The 15,486-nt window shown below is 40.8% G+C and overlaps 2 protein-coding genes across 3 annotated transcripts; one reads left to right on the forward strand and one right to left on the reverse strand.

The window, feature by feature from the left end:
* Positions 1 to 12: 12 nt before the first annotated feature.
* RPL15 (ribosomal protein L15) lies at positions 13 to 4,209 on the forward strand. 2 transcript variants are annotated; one of them, XM_090284388.1, is made up of 4 exons: positions 13 to 92; positions 791 to 972; positions 1,395 to 1,531; positions 2,227 to 4,209. In XM_090284388.1, the coding sequence occupies exons 2-4, from the start codon at positions 801 to 803 to the stop codon at positions 2,530 to 2,532; spliced, it is 615 nt and encodes a 204-aa protein (XP_090140514.1). In that variant the 5' UTR covers positions 13 to 92; positions 791 to 800; the 3' UTR covers positions 2,533 to 4,209. The 2 variants fall into 2 exon arrangements, with proteins under 2 accessions (XP_090140514.1, XP_090140513.1); XM_090284387.1 differs by having other exon boundaries at positions 38 to 209.
* Positions 4,210 to 6,057: 1,848 nt separating this feature from the next.
* Positions 6,058 to 6,171, reverse strand: LOC150005178 (dolichyl-diphosphooligosaccharide--protein glycosyltransferase subunit 4-like). The gene has a single exon (XM_090283023.1). The coding sequence runs from the start codon at positions 6,169 to 6,171 to the stop codon at positions 6,058 to 6,060; it is 114 nt and encodes a 37-aa protein (XP_090139149.1).
* Between the last annotated feature and the right edge of the window lie 9,315 nt (positions 6,172 to 15,486).

The following is a 15,486-nucleotide window of genomic DNA, read 5'->3' on the forward strand; positions in this document are numbered from 1 at the left end:
TTCAACGGAAAGAGTTTCTCTGAAGTGGGGGAGGAGTCCAAAGAGGATTGTGGGAGAAAGGCTCTTCCTTTCCTTCTGGCCGCAGCCATCAGGTAAGCTGTGTCGGAGATATTCACTATTCCATCCGTCGCTGATCTCCTTTCACCTGAGCCATCCAGGCTCAGGGGTTCTACGTCCTCGGAGCTTTGCCTGTCTGCAGCGCGGCGCAAGTATGATCAGGATGCGGGGCAGCGGGCATATGGAGAGGCGGCTCCCGGGGCGGGCTGGGGGATGATGTGATGGCGGCGGGAATTCGAGCTGGGCCCAGAGCGTGAAGAAAAGGAAGACGTGGGGATGAGGGATAGGAGTCTGGGCCAAGTCTTCCTAAAGCGAGCCCGGCGGGGGGGGGTGGTGGAGTAAGTGCATTTTTCTGGAGAGTTAATCTTAGGCAACGTCAACATTTTCCTGTATTGTCGGCGACGGCTCTGCAGATTGTGCCCGGCCCTTGGGGGACGCTGACTGCCGCAGTCATCCGCCCCCTAAGGGCCTAAGTCTGGCGCCATTTATTCGTCCAGCAAAAATGTTAAGCTTTTCTACTCTGCTAAGCCTTGGGGTCGCAGAGACTACTGAGCGCTGCTTTCCGTGGGCGCAGAGGAGGGGCTTAGGTCGGCTTTGCACTGCAGTTTGTGCAGAGCCATTTTCATCCCCAGTGGTTTCCTTGCGGCTGGTTGGGGAACTAAGATGGACGGACGGAGCCTTCTAGTTTACTTGAAATGGGTGATGCTTTTTAATACCCGGTTTTCTCTCCAAGGTAAGCCAAGATGGGCGCTTACAAGTACATCCAGGAGCTGTGGAGGAAGAAGCAGTCCGATGTGATGCGCTTCCTTCTCCGGGTGCGCTGCTGGCAGTACCGCCAGCTCTCTGCGCTCCACAGGGCCCCCCGCCCCACCAGGCCCGATAAAGCGCGCAGGCTGGGATACAAGGCCAAGCAGGGTGAGTGGTCACTGCCTGGGCGCTGGGATAAAAGTGGATTCCCCGGGAAAAGCTAGAAACCTGTGATTAGGAAGAGCTGCTATTGCCCTGATGTCTTCCTTCACACAGGGCTTTGACAGGGCCTGCTCTAAGCTATCAAAACGTTGAAATTGTTGACCAGTGAATGTCTATCAAGTGTGTCATGGGTTACACAAATTTGTATGAGCCTGGACTTAAGCAAAGGAGAAGTGTAGAGTGTAAATGAGAAGTTACTTTATCTCTCTGTGAGGTTAACGAAGTTTTTTAAAGCTTTTTACCTCCATCGGACCTGTAGTATTTGACGAATGGTCTGGGTATATTTGATGTAGGGGCAAAAGTGACATGTCATTGAATCTTCCATTCTGCAGATTTTATCATAAGACCACCGTAATATTTGTTTATAGGTTATGTCATATATCGGATTCGTGTGCGCCGTGGTGGCCGCAAACGCCCCGTTCCCAAGGGTGCCACCTATGGCAAGCCTGTCCATCATGGTGTCAACCAGCTAAAGTTCGCCCGAAGCCTTCAGTCTGTTGCTGAGGTATGTGGTTTTTAAGAAGTAGTTGTATTGGGCACCACCTGGAGGTGGCATACAAGGATTTGTACGGTTTTTCTGGTGGCTAGCTTGTGCCTAGGTGTGAGCCCTTTGTGTTTTTGATGGGGTTTAGGAGTTTTACTTCCTGATCTTGGTCAAAAGTTTTGGTCAAAGACAAGATTTTATAAGTCTTTGTTACGAATTTGTCTTTGTTCACATGTATATATCGGGAAGTTGGGTTTTAAGATTAGTGTGAATCTGTGGAACCAAAGCTTTTCAAGGGCAGTAAACTTTGTCTGGAAAAGCACACCTCCCCAGGTATATAGAAGTTATGTGCTCTTAAAAGGCAAAGAAGGCTGTGCAAAAGAAAACATTGTGGACTACAAAGCCTAAAATAAGCTGAATATTAAGGTTTTCTATATAAAGGTTTGCTGATCCCCCTCTTGTATTAGGAAAAAGACAGGGTTCCAGAATCCTAAGTTTTGTTAGCCAGATAGCCAGATAGTCTTAACATTCAGGCCTTGAAGGCACTCACAAACCCTAGTCATTGGGTGGGGGGGTAATAGGGAATAGTAGCTTTACCTTTTCATTTGTGATGGTTACACCTCAGTCTCCTATATAGTGGTGAACTGAAGAGAATTCTTGATTTCTAATTTGCTACTGTGGGAAATGTGGGAGGCTAATCTTTTTTCCTCTTCTAGGAGCGAGCTGGGCGCCACTGCGGGGCTCTGAGAGTCCTGAATTCTTACTGGGTCGGCGAAGATTCCACATACAAATTCTTTGAGGTCATCCTCATTGATCCATTCCATAAGGCTATCAGAAGGAATCCTGACACCCAGTGGATCACCAAACCGGTCCACAAGCACAGGGAGATGCGAGGGCTGACATCTGCCGGCCGCAAGAGCCGTGGCCTTGGGAAGGGCCACAAGTTCCACCACACCATTGGTGGGTCTCGCCGTGCAGCTTGGAGAAGGCGCAATACTCTCCAGCTCCACCGTTACCGCTAATCTGAGGGATGTTTGTAAAATTCTTACCTAATAAACAATTTAGGACAGTCATGTCTGCTTAAAAGTGTAATTTGTTAAAACTAGTTGTCTGCAGATTGTTTCCTGAATGCATTGTCAAATTATGAAAGTTAAAAGTGCAATAATGTTCGGAGACTATAAGTGATGGTGTATCGTTTCTCCTAAGATAAAACACTTGCTTTTGCTTTATCAGCGATTTTCAACCTTTTTCATCTCATGACATATAAACTAATTACTAAAATTCTGTGACGCACCAAAATGTATTAGTTTTATGCTGATCTGACCAAAAATATAGGTGTAATTTTGATTCATTCACACCAGATGGCTATTGTGTTGGCTGTTGTCATTTTTATATTTGACAATCTTAAGGGGAGAGGTCAGTGCCCTGGCTAAATAGTTGGGTATTGCATGTTTTAAAAATTGCGGCACACCAGTTGAAAATCGCTGCTTTTTCTTGTTAGGGAGTTTTCTATGTCAGTGTTTATAATGCTGTTTGGTGTGATAGGTGTAAAATAAATTCTGTGAAAAAGGAGTGCAGAACTAGCTGTGTAGATTTGTTGGTGCATGTGATGAAACTTACGGCTTTACTGGGGCAATATAGTTCTCTGGTGGTGTACTCAAGGGGCTGTTTTTAGGTTGAATTTTGCTTGGAAATGCAAAAGATGGCTTAATCTGTTCCCATAGCCCTATGCAGAAAAATGAAAGTTAACTAGGGGTCCATGTTTTTAGATTAACTTAATGTAACTGCTGCTTCTGAAAGGAGAAAAGTTAAAAGAATGCCACCATTTTTTTTTTTTTTTTTAGAATTGAGTGATCCTCTTACAAGAGGGTTCTCTTAAAAATTAAACATCCTGGTTTACCTAAACAAAATTAGCTTGGTCTCCACAGTACCATTGACCTTGACATAAAAGGTGAAATCTGGTTCAATCCCATGACTTGGGTCTGTAGAATACTGAATTTCATGTAAAGTAGTAACGGTACTTAATGCTGATGTATATTGAAACCAGAGGAAATTGAACATAAGGAGAATAAGGGGTTGTGTTAACTTGTAACCATTATGAACCTTCTAGTCATGTTATGGGGAAAAATATGGTCTGTTTTACTTAAGTGTTGGTCCATTTAGTCTTACAAGTCATCTTGGGTCAACCACTGTGACTGTTATCCCCATAAGGCTACAGAGAAAAGTCATGTAGTTGGTGTCAATAGAAGTTCATAGTTTCCAGTTTAAGCTTAGGCACTACAGTTTTGCTCATACCTCCTCAAAACTATCCTCAAAATCCTTACATGCCACAAACTCCAGGCCTTCAATTGTGCCCACCTTAATGTTAAAGCATACCGCTACATTGTGTTTGCCTCATGTCTTCCAGTAGACAAGGCTGTGTCCCACGATGAATTTAAGGGTGTAGGAAATACAGAAGAAGTGGTCCCAATTTCCAACTCCGGGTTTGCTGACTTGATAAGTAGTTTGGTTCCAAAATCTAATTGCTGGTTTCTTGTTTTCTTCAGAGGCCCTAAAAGGCTCAGTTAAATATACCCAGAAAACATTTAGCAGATTCAGCCTCTTGAGACCTAAATTTCTTTCCACTCAAAAATTTTAAACCATCTATTTGTGTGTAGATGTTCAGCTGAAGGAATAAATGTCTGTTAAACTAAAACAAATGGACCTTCTGTTATCTTTTGTCATCTAAATACTAATGTGCTTTAGAGCAAACCAAATAATATCCTTATTGAAAAAAGGTATCAAAACGTGATGGCAGCCCTGGCTGGTGTTGCTCAGTTACCTGGAGCATTACAGTCTCTTTCCAAGTCAGGGCACACCCCTAGGTTGTAGGTTTGCTCCCTGGTCAGGACCTACAAAAGGCAAAAATTGATGTTTCTCACATTGATGTTTCTCTCCTCCTCTCTAAAATCAATAAGCATATTGGGTGAGGATTAAAAAAGAGTGATGGCAGAAAGTCAACAATTTGTGGGGAAATGAAATGTGTAGTACTTAAATCTTTGGAGTGTTTTTCATTTTGGTTCTTTGGTTCTTGAATGAATTAGGAAAAGTCACTCAAGTCTTTTTTTCAAACTATCCAGAATGTTAATTTGGAAAGGGGGGGAAGGTACTCCTGTCCTTTTGACCCTACAGTTACCGCTCCGTACAATAAGCAGCTAGAGGGATCCTGTTAAGTCTTAACATGACGTTCTTGTAGTTGATACTCAAGTCCTTACAAAAAAGTTCATGATCTTTCTACTTCCACCATGTGACTTAATGTCCTATTTCTGTCCTCATTCCACCTTATCCCAGTATTTTTGCTGTTCTCAAGACACGCAAAGTGCTATTCCTAATGTCTTTATGATGGGAAAACAGGTATTAAATGTTACCTTAGAGGCTTGTCTGACAGCCACACAAGCTATTTTGTTTGCTTTAATATTTCTAGAAGCCCTGGCTGGTTTGGCTCAGTGGATTGAGCGTCGGCCTGCGAGCTAAGTGTCGCTGGTTCGATCTTCCAGTCAGGGCACATCAGAGAAGGAAAACTCTGACTCCAAAAAACCTCCGCTGCCTTGCGGCATACCTCTTCAGGGGAAAGGCTAAGGGAGTAAACCCCGACAGAAAATCCGGAGCCAGAGTCCCTAAGGCGGTTTGACGTTGTAGTCAACACCGGCAACTCCTGCGGCGCACCTGAAACCAAGCTGTATTGACTCCGTCTTTCCCTTGGATCCTTCAGCTGCGAAGAGAGGGGGGGTCTGCTGCATGGGCAACAGCAGACCCTCCATATCACCCTGCCCAGGCTCTGTAGCTTCAGCTTCACTGGAGAGGACACTCCAGCGTCATCGCAAGATGTCGATTCAACACGGGAGGAGACAGATACCGTGTCACTCCCGAGTCGGACTGCACGGCCATTCTCGGCGGTGCAGATAGACTCTTAAGAAGCTACACCATCGTCTCTCGAGACGGACGGCTGCTGACGAATATTTCTAGATCAACATTTGATTCAAACATACCCAAATTGATTACTGGAATTTAGGAATAGAGCAATTGGTTTCCCCACAGGATGTAGATAATAATTATAACTTTTTTTTTTTTTTGCTGATGAGCAAAGATGAAGCAACTTGCTTATGTTACACATATCTTCCCTATAAACATTTTAGATTTTGATCAGGTAATACATTGATGTGGCTAAAAATTCAAAAGTTAAAATAGACTCTACAGTAAAAGTTTCCCTGTCCCCCAGTTCCCCTTCTGGAGGCAATGTTACCAATTTTTTTAGGGAGGGACACCCAATTTTTTTTTTTTTTTTTTTTAATATAAGGGTCAGGGGACCCTATACTGGGTCCTACTCAGTAGTAGCTTCTTCCATAGGGTTAAGGAAGACTTTGAGGAAATAAAAGTTGTTTGGAAAAATCCAGGCAGAGTTGCTTTATATGTTGTGTTGGGGTAGAAGGGATGAAGTGTGAAGGCCCCTCATCCTCTCTTGCCTCTGGCTATGTCCTGGGACCCTGGGACAGAAAAAGCACCACTTTTCATTCCTGTTTTCTGGCATTGTTGACGGCCTCATAGTGATAGAGAACTAAAAGCAGGAGAAGCAACGCACCCATCATGTTGGCGAAAGTGGGGAGCTGCACATCTGTAATCATCCTGACCAGCTGGGCTTGGCTCCTCCATGGTCTGCGCACTAGCTCGAGGTAGGAGACTGAACTGGAACTTGGTTGCGCCAGCTTGCAAGTAAAAAAAATTTTCATCAAGAGATCTTTCATAAATGTATAAACAATACATATGTATTTTTCTTTTTTTACCCAATGGGTAGGATATCCCACACATTGTTGATTTCCTTAATTTAGTTACATATCTCTGATCTTAATCTATATCAGTTCATAAAGAATTTCCTCATTCTTTTTATGACTGGTATCCATCAATATGGTTGTAGCATAATTAGTTTAATGTGACTGTTACTGATGAACATTTAATACTTCTTTCCAATCTGTTGCTTTATTTTAAAAACATTGTATGTATCTTAATTTATCTGTAGGATAAATTCCTAGTAGAATGGCAGAACTAAGAATTATTGGTATTGGCAGAAAAAGTCTGCTTTGGTAGTCTGATCAGGAAAATTATATTATTATCTAGTTTTATTTTTGCACTTCTGAATGTGGCAGAGGCAAAGCCATGTGTCCACCACAGCTTTTTTTTTTTTTTTTTTTTCCTAGGCATACAGCTAAACATTTTCCTGGTACCTTAGGTAGGAGTCTTATGATTTATTCTTGCCAGTAGACTGGAAGCAAAAGTGACATATTACTTTTCTCCAGGACAATCACAAGTTGGTATGCCAGTGAAGGCCAGTGCTCTAAGTAGCATAAATACAAAACAGAAGAAAGCTGCTCAACCCCTATTAGATTGTACAAGTCAGAAATAAACTTTATTGTGTTAAGCTACTGTTAGCTGTGTTTGTTCTTATGTCAGCACAACCTAGTTTGACCCTAATTTATTAAATATAAATATATTTTAATTTTAAAATTATATTCCTTTTCCATTTTTCTATCAGAATCCATATTCTTAAGTATCATGCTAGAGTCAATGAATTGGAGGGTGGCCGCTAGCTCATTGCTGCTATACTTCATTTCTCTGTGCTCAAGATTGTTAAAGGTGAATTTATGAAGAATAAGTAGTTGGAATTTCAAACACTCATTATGTCCTTTCAATTCTAAGCTTAGATTCTACTTCTAAGTTCTAAAATCCTAAGGAAAATTAGAAGATATATTGTATCAGTCAGGCAGACTAGATCCAATAGTAACAAACAACCCCCAAATTTCAGTGGCATAAACTAATAAAGGTTTGTTTCTTGTACATACTACATGTTCTCTGAGGGTTGGTTATGGTCGTCACTCCAGAAACCAGGCTATTGGAATGACCACCATCTGGAACATGGCTCATGGCAAAGGGCAAATAGCATGTTTCAGCATGCCTTGGCCTTTAGAACTTCTGCTCAGAAGGTTGTTTGAAGCAAGTTCCATGGCTACAGTTCAGTTCAAAGGGAACGAAGCAAAATCATTCCATGTGTCTGGAAGGAGAAGAACCAAATATTTGTGAACAGCTCTGATGATTGCCACCTATACTAGTCCATTGGATTTCCTTTTGTCCTTGTAAACACTTGAGGAATTGTAGAGAACAGTTGGTATAGCAACCGGAAAGCAAGAACCAGTGCAGTCCACTCTGGCAAAGAGGAAAACTTTATCGCTGAACATTGCTTAGAAGTGTTAGCATATGACTGTTAGTCAGCTTTTGTTATTTTTAAATTCTCTGCAGACAATAGCCCTCCTACTGAGTTGATTCATTAGTCAAAATAGGGTTATTCACACAAAACTTTGCAACAAATTTTCCTGCCACTTCATTATGTGACTTGGCCTCTTTCCTGTAAACCACATAACATTTACCAAAAAATACTTTAGAATTACACTATCCAAATACAGTAACCACTAGTCACCTGCTACAAAGTTTAAATTTAAATGAAATATAATTAAAAAGTAGGTTCTTCAGTCACACTAGCCACATTTCAAGTGTTAAATGGCCACATTGGCTATGATGTTGAACAACAGAAAATATTCCTGTTTTTTTAAGAATGAAATCTTTTTTAACAATGTATTTATTTATTTATTATTTATTTATTTATTTTTAGAGAGAGGGGAAAGGAGGGAGAAAGAGAGGGAGAAAAACATCACTGTGTGGTTGCTTCTCATGCGCCCCCCAACTGGGGACCTGACGTGCAACCCAGTCACGTGCTCTGACTAGGAATCGAACCAGCGACACTTGGTTCGCAGGCCAACGCTCAATCAACTGAGCCACAGCAGCCAGGGCAGAAAATATTTCGACCATCACAGTTCTGGTGACAATGCTGCTTTAGTCCCTTGACATTCTTTTCTCCTTTTGGGAGGTGTGTGTGTGTGTGTGAGTGTGTGATATTTCCCAGTAGATAAAGACGAATCATCTGAAGTCTAGTTTTTCCACAAAAAGTGTGCTTGATGTGTACATTTCATATCAAAATGCTATATGTTGCTACAGATTTTTTAAGGTATATAATTATGACTTCTTTTGTCAAGTTAATATTGAGTTTTTAGAAGTTTTTGATAAAAGTTTTATCAAAAGTACTACCTATAAAAGAAATGCTAGAACGCCTTTTCTAAGAATTAAGGTTTCGGTCTAAAAAGACTTTTAGTTTGCCACTGGCCTCAGTTTGACATGCATCTTTTGCCCAAGTGCTGGATACTCAAAGGAAGTTTTGTAAATATTCATCATTTGGAGGGAAAAAAAACACAATTCTTTGGATTTGTCCTGGAAGGATCAAGCTGGCCTGACATACCCGTAGTGAGGTGACATGCAACCACAAGCTACATCACAGCAGTTTTTACCCAGCATCCTTCTTCCCGTAGCTCCACCATCCCCCTCTAGTTCAGCCTTGGGAATGCTGGCTCACATTTAGCTTGTTTATAGATTTTAGCTATTGTTACTAATGCTGCAATAAACAGCATCACTATGTGTATAGTTTTCCACCTGTTTTTATATAGGAAAAATAAAATAGAGGCTCTTAATAGGAAACATTGATTAAGTTTCTTTTTAAAAATTTGCTGCAGAGGTAGCCTAGTTGGCCTGTACCTTTAAAACTCTTATTCAGAGCATTCAAATTTAGTAAAGCAGCTGAAATACACACTTCACACCTCTCAAATCCTGGTAAAGGGCAATTCACTGCCCCTTCTTTCCAAAATTGATTGAATTATCGAATTTAATTAGTATGCTACGAACCTCTGAATTCGTTTGCTTGCAATTCTCAATGTCACTTAAAAAGAACTTCATTATTTGGCAATCCTAGTTAGTTTAGAATCAGTCATTGATGGGTAATGTAATTATCAGTCATTTAATCACTAAACTGCTTTCTAAGAGGCTGTAAACATACTCTCCAGGTTCCAGAGGTTAGAACTAAGCTCAGAAGTTGTACATATCAGAAAGAAAAAGTCAAGAATGATCACACACATTGAAAAAATTTTGTTTATTGGCCCTTATTTGGATCCTGTGGATAAGGGTTTGTTAGAATCCACTGCTGTCAACACATCCAGCATTGCTACTTTGATTAGAATGAAAATTTTAATCATTTGGAGAATGATTTAAAATTTAGAAGTTCCCTAATTTGTAATTCAGTAATTCTCCCAGTTTGGTGGTTCTCTAATTTGTTCATATTTAGTTTTTGTATGATACATATTCGTATAATACCAGCTGATAGATTTTTCTCCTCTATGTCCTCACTCCACTCTTGTTCTTCCCTCTTCTTGTATTAATAGTCAGTGAGGAGAGAATTGCAGACCGCCAAAGTAAGGTCATTGACAAAACCTAGGGACATGACCAAGAAGTGTCAACCCCAAGATAGAACCCTTCTCTGAAGATGTCAGCTGTCAACTGAAAAGTTTTCTTAAGGTAATGGTAGGAATTAATGTTTTTCTACAATTTAACAGTAGGAATTAATGTCTAAGGCCACAATATCATTCATTGTTTTATGTGATTTGTAAAATACTTCTAAAGTTCTTTTTTGTTTGTTTTTGTTTTTTTAAGTATATTTTATTATGTTGTTACAGTAGTTCCAATTTCTTTCCCCTTTGCTTCCCTCTGCCCAGTACCCCCCCTTCCCTCCAGCAATCCCACCCCTCTTAGTTCATGTCCATGGGTCGTGCATATAAGTTCTTTGGCTTCACCCTTTCCTGTATTATTCTTAACATCCCCCTGTCTATTTTGTACCAACTGATTATGCTTCTTAGTCCCTGCACCATTTCCCCATTTCTCCCCCTCCCCCATCCAGCTGATAACCCTCCAAATGATCCCCACACCTATGATTCTGTTCCTATTCTGGTTTGCTTAGTTGGATTTTGTTTTTACTTTTTAGATTCAGTTGTTGATTGTTGTGAGTTTGTTGTCATTTTAGTGTTCATAGTTTCGATCTTTTTCTTAAGTAAGTCCCTTTGACATTTCATATAATAATGTCTTGGTGATGATGAACTCCCTTAGCTTCACCTTGTCTGGGAAGTACTTCATCTGCCTTTCCATTCCAAATGATAGCTTTGCTGGATGCAGTAATCTTGGTTGTAAGTCCTTACTTTTCATCACATTGAATACTACTTGCCAGTCCCTTCCTCCCTACAAAGTGTCCTCTGAGTAATCAGCTGATAGTCCTATAGGCACCCCCTGTAGGCAACTCTCTGCTTCTCTCTTGCTGCTCCCAGGACTCTGTCTTTATCTTTCACCTTTGGCATCTCAGTCATGATGCATCCTGGTGTGTTCCCCTCTGGTCTAGCTTGCCCGGGACCCTCTGTGTTTCCCAGACCTGTATGTCTATCTCCTTCGCAAAATTTGGGACGTTTTCCTCATTTTTTTCAATTCTTGCTTCTTCATTCTGCACTGGTTGACTCTTTTTTTCTTCCTTATGTTCCAAGTCATTGATTTGAACCACAGTTTCCTTCCCTTCACCACTGGTTTTGTGTGGATTTTCCTTCGTTTCACTTAGCATAGCCTTCACTTCTTCTCTTATGCATTTGCTGTACTCAAGCATATCTGTCAAGCCTGTGAGCATCTTTATCACCAGTGTTTTGAATTCTGCATCTGTTAGGTTGTTTATATCCTCATTTGTTAGGTTAGTTATCTCCTTGTCACTTAGTTCTCCCACTGGAACCTTGATCCGTTTCCCCTTTTGAGCCATACTTCTCTGTCTCCTCATCTAGACAGGCTCCTGTGTTTGTTTGCCTCAGCATCCCAGGTACAGCTGTCGCTTCTTTTACGTTTAAGGGGTGGAGCCTTAGGGATTCGTCAGTACAGAGCGACCTGTTTCACCACGTTGTGGCGCTATATGTGGGGGAGGGGTCTGAGAAGGAACAATGCTTCCTGCCCAGCACTCACCCCTCTTCCAGGCACTTCTCCCACTTCCGTATGGGACTGGCACCCCTCTAGCTGCTGCCCTGACTGTTGTTCCCAGGGTGGGTGGGTCTGTGGACATTCTAGGACCATGGGGGCCCTTTAAACAAGCAGACTCTGCTGAAACTGGCAGTTTCTGCCTCTGCCCCAACTACCACTGGTCTGCACAGTCAGAAGCAATGAGGCTTGGTTTTCCCCGGTGCTTGGACCGTGGGCTTCAAGGTCAGGTGAGAAGCTGGGAACGATCCCCAGGTGTCCCTTCTGACTTTTTAAAATGTGTGACTGTGCTTTCTGCTGGCCTGCCACTGCCACTTTTGCTGACACCGCCACACTGCGTCCTCTCCACCCCAGCTCTGCCCCTCCTACCTGTCTGGATGAGTATTTCTTCTTTATATCTTTGTTTGCTGGACTTCCATGTAGTTTAATTTTCTGGAACTTACGGTTGTTTCTAATTTGAGGTAGTGGTATTCCTTCTTAGTTGTGGCAGGAGACACAGTGTGTCTACCTGAAGTTCTGAAAATGCCTTGAGCAATAGTGTTACTGCTGTTTCAAAATGGTGCTCTTCCTCTCATTACTCTTCATGAATATCATCAACTGTTAGGAAAACCACCCCCCCCCCTTTTTTTTTAAACAAAATAAAACTTTCTTCCAAGGTCTTGCAAATTTGGAACAGGCTCTAAGTGGCGTTGGTCAGCCGGACTATTTGACCTACAATGGCTCTTAGTGGTCACCACTACCACCACTGTGACATCCACTTAATACTCTGTAGTGGAACTAGGTCTAGGAGAAATTATTTAGTAATCCTTACCAGTGTGGCTCAGTTGGTTGAGTATCATTTCTCAAAGTGAAAGGTCACTGCTTCAATTTCTGGTTAGGGCACGTGCCTAGGTTGCGGGTTTGGTTTCCAGTTGGGGTGCCTACCTATGCAAGGGAACCAATTGATGTTTCTCTCTCACATCAGTGTTTCTTTACCTCTCTTTCTTCCTCCCTTCCCCATTCTCTAAAATTAAATAAATAAAATCTTTATAAAAAAAAAATAGAGCACTTTAGTAGGGTCTAGTAGGTAACAGGAAGGAAAGAATTAGTATGCATCCAGCTAGATAATCTGTTACAAGATAAGGAATACTCTCTGGGACTCCCTCTGATGCATCAGGGAAGCATCTTACTTCTCTTGTACCTGTATCTCCCATTATACATGAGAAATAATGCTGTGTGTTAGCAGGGGCAAGGAGAGCAAGGAGGCTAGAGTCACATTGCTTAAGTTCAAACTCCTTCATTCTCATTTCCCGGCAGAAATGATCTTGGGCAAGTGGCTTCAAGCCTTTAAGTCTAAATTCTCTCACCTGTAAAATGGGTAAAACAATAAACCCAGAGTTTGTCAGTATTTTTCCAGTCTTATTTGGACAGAAGGAGTACTCTGAGAGCCTGGATGTCTAGGTCAGACTTTTTAGAGAGAAATATTGCTATAGTGGAAGAAAGGGATCTAGTAGGTCATGATGGCTTGAATGAAATTTGTTAAGAGACAATTCCTTTCCCTCTAATTCTGCACTTCCCTAAGCAACCATTTAATCAGTAAGTTAGTCTTTCAATTGGACCCTGAGTAGTTCCTAATAGCTCTTCTTCCTGTAGACTGTAGATTGGGATTGTCTGTTGATATATCACTAATGTAAAGTAATCTTATCTGAATATGATTAGTGCTCATTAACCCTCAAGTTCCTAATATTCCTTAGTGAATTTATAACATTAAGTTTCTATTGATGTAAAGTATATTTAATTCTGATGTATGTTATATTTGACTCATATATAAAAATAAATTCTATTGCATCTTGATCTAGAAAAAAATTCTAGGCTAATGTTTTTCCCTAGAGAAATAGGGGAGATTAGTTGAGATAATGCATACATAACTCCCAATCAGTAATCCCGGTGCTAGTGGTTTATCACAAAAGTGCTCTCAGGAGAAATGACAAGGGAAGAGAAGCCAAACAGGAATGTGATTTTAGTATCACAAGGGGTTGTTTTCTTACTGATCCTACAGGGGAACTCAGGAGTAGAAATTTGTCCCAACTCATGCAGAGAAACTGGGCTTGCAGCAGTCAGCCATGGGTTCAGCGCCACGCTGGGACAAGGTAAACTCCCAGTTGTTCTTACATGTAAACAAGCATGCCAAGTGGCACCTGTAGGTCAGGGGTAGGTCTCCCATAAGAGTCTCAGGTACAGAAACAAAAACATACAGAAGCTGAGAAGGGCTACACAGAAGCAGTAAAGGATCCAAAGGAATTTGACTTGAGCGCTGACAACCTCTGTCTTGCAACATCACAGAAATTTCATTCTCCTCTCTCTAGTTGAGGTTTTATTAAGAAAACATTTTCATCATCAAGGATTTCTTCGGCTAACATTTCCAGCATAATAAAATCAGTGAACAATTTTTCATCAATTGCCTAGGTAGGGGGACAGTGAAAAAAAAAAGGTTGAGAGACACTGCTTTATGCTAAAGTGTGTCATTAATGCCTTGCAAAGATGATCTTTCCTTCTGACCTTGTTAGGGTTAGGGGAACTTATGCATAAGCTGTTAGAGTGGTTGTGTTGTTTAATAAAGGGCATTGATTTAAAAATGTTTTTGCAAGCTAGGAAATGTATTTTAAAATTTGCATGCTTATGAATTTTTAAAAATGTGCATAAAAGTGATGTAAAGGAATTACTATTTAACTGCTAACTAACATCTAGTATAAGATGTTTTGCCCTGTTTTTACCTCTTCATTTTTCCTAGGAGAGGCCCTTATTTTACAGAAAGAATACTATTTGTATGTCACAGTTGTGAACATATAACCACAGATACTAGAAATTCGAAAGTAGACTATTTTTAGTTTCACACAACATAATTTTGTTTTTTGTTAAGCAATACTTCAAAAATGGTTTATATGGTGGAATGCTGGCAGCCTAATAAATATTTCTATGAGAACGTAATTTTTGGCCTTTTAAGAGTTATATATTTATATTGTAAATATTAACAGTGCTTAAGAGAGGTTTCTAAATTTAGCTCAAAGAATAGCTGAGTAATGACCCCAACTTTATATTACTTCAAAAGAAATGGGGAGTGTTTATGTGTGTGTTTATTATTTGCTCCTTCCTTCCTTCCATCATTTCTGTGCACAATCATTTTTTTTCCCCAAAGAAACACTAAACATCTTCTCACCTTTCCTCACCTCCAAACAAACCACTCCAATAAGGCAAAACCAAACACCCAAAGTAATTGTATCCTTGCGTTTTGTCAGGGATATAAAGTGAGAAGGAAGCATGCGTCTTCGGCAGCTGTGGGCCATGCTGTCATCATGACCTGTCTCTTGTGGTACTGGTGCTTTGAAGGATTAACCGGTTATTCAGATATTTGAATGACGTCATACTGGTGCAGTGGCTCTGGCTGTTTTGCTTTCATACAGCAAATGTGTTAAAGATTTAAGTCCCAGCTTGAACTTTTCTTTATGCTGAGATCAGCCCTGTGGATTGTCTCATTATACAGTGCCTGCAGGGCTGGCACTTCTGGGCAGGCAGCCAGCACTCTTGGGTCAGCAGGAACTATTTCAGCTCAATTTATAAAGCAAAAGAAAGGGATCCGGTTGACCTGTAAGGACCAACTCTGCACGAATTAATGCTAACCACAATGGTGATTATTCACAGCTTGCCTATCTTCCTGAGAAAATAAAACATTCTCCAGAGATTATGCATATGATTACTCTTCTCTCCTTTAAATGAAAGCATCCACTCTTGCTATCTTATTTTAAAAATTCCAGAGAATATTAGTAGACTTATATCTAATAGAGGTTTTTTCTTTGTTTTTTTATTTTTTTTGTTTTTTTTTGAGAGAGAAAAAGAGAGAGACATTGATATGTTGTTCCACTTATTTTTGCATTCATTGGTTGATTCTTTATATGCCCTGACTGGGGCTTGAATTCGCAACCTTGGCATATCAGGACAATAATCTAACAAACTGAGCTACCTGGCCAGCGCTA

Source organism: Furipterus horrens, unplaced genomic scaffold, assembly GCF_987537825.1.
Source record: "Furipterus horrens unplaced genomic scaffold, mFurHor1.1.pri manual_scaffold_7, whole genome shotgun sequence".
Lineage (NCBI taxonomy): Eukaryota > Metazoa > Chordata > Mammalia > Chiroptera > Furipteridae > Furipterus > Furipterus horrens.

What these genes read in the sequence shown, in the direction of transcription:
- RPL15 (XM_090284388.1), top strand. Translation starts at nt 801, where the DNA reads ATGGGCGCTTACAAGTACATCCAGGAGCTGTGGAGGAAGAAGCAGTCC. An exon ending in GGGATACAAGGCCAAGCAGG is followed by an intron (nt 973 to 1,394) that starts GTGAGTGGTCAC and finishes ATTTGTTTATAG; the next exon opens with GTTATGTCATATATCGGATT. An exon ending in GCCTTCAGTCTGTTGCTGAG is followed by an intron (nt 1,532 to 2,226) that starts GTATGTGGTTTT and finishes TTCCTCTTCTAG; the next exon opens with GAGCGAGCTGGGCGCCACTG.
- LOC150005178 (XM_090283023.1), bottom strand. Translation starts at nt 6,171, where the DNA reads ATGATTACAGATGTGCAGCTCCCCACTTTCGCCAACATGATGGGTGCG.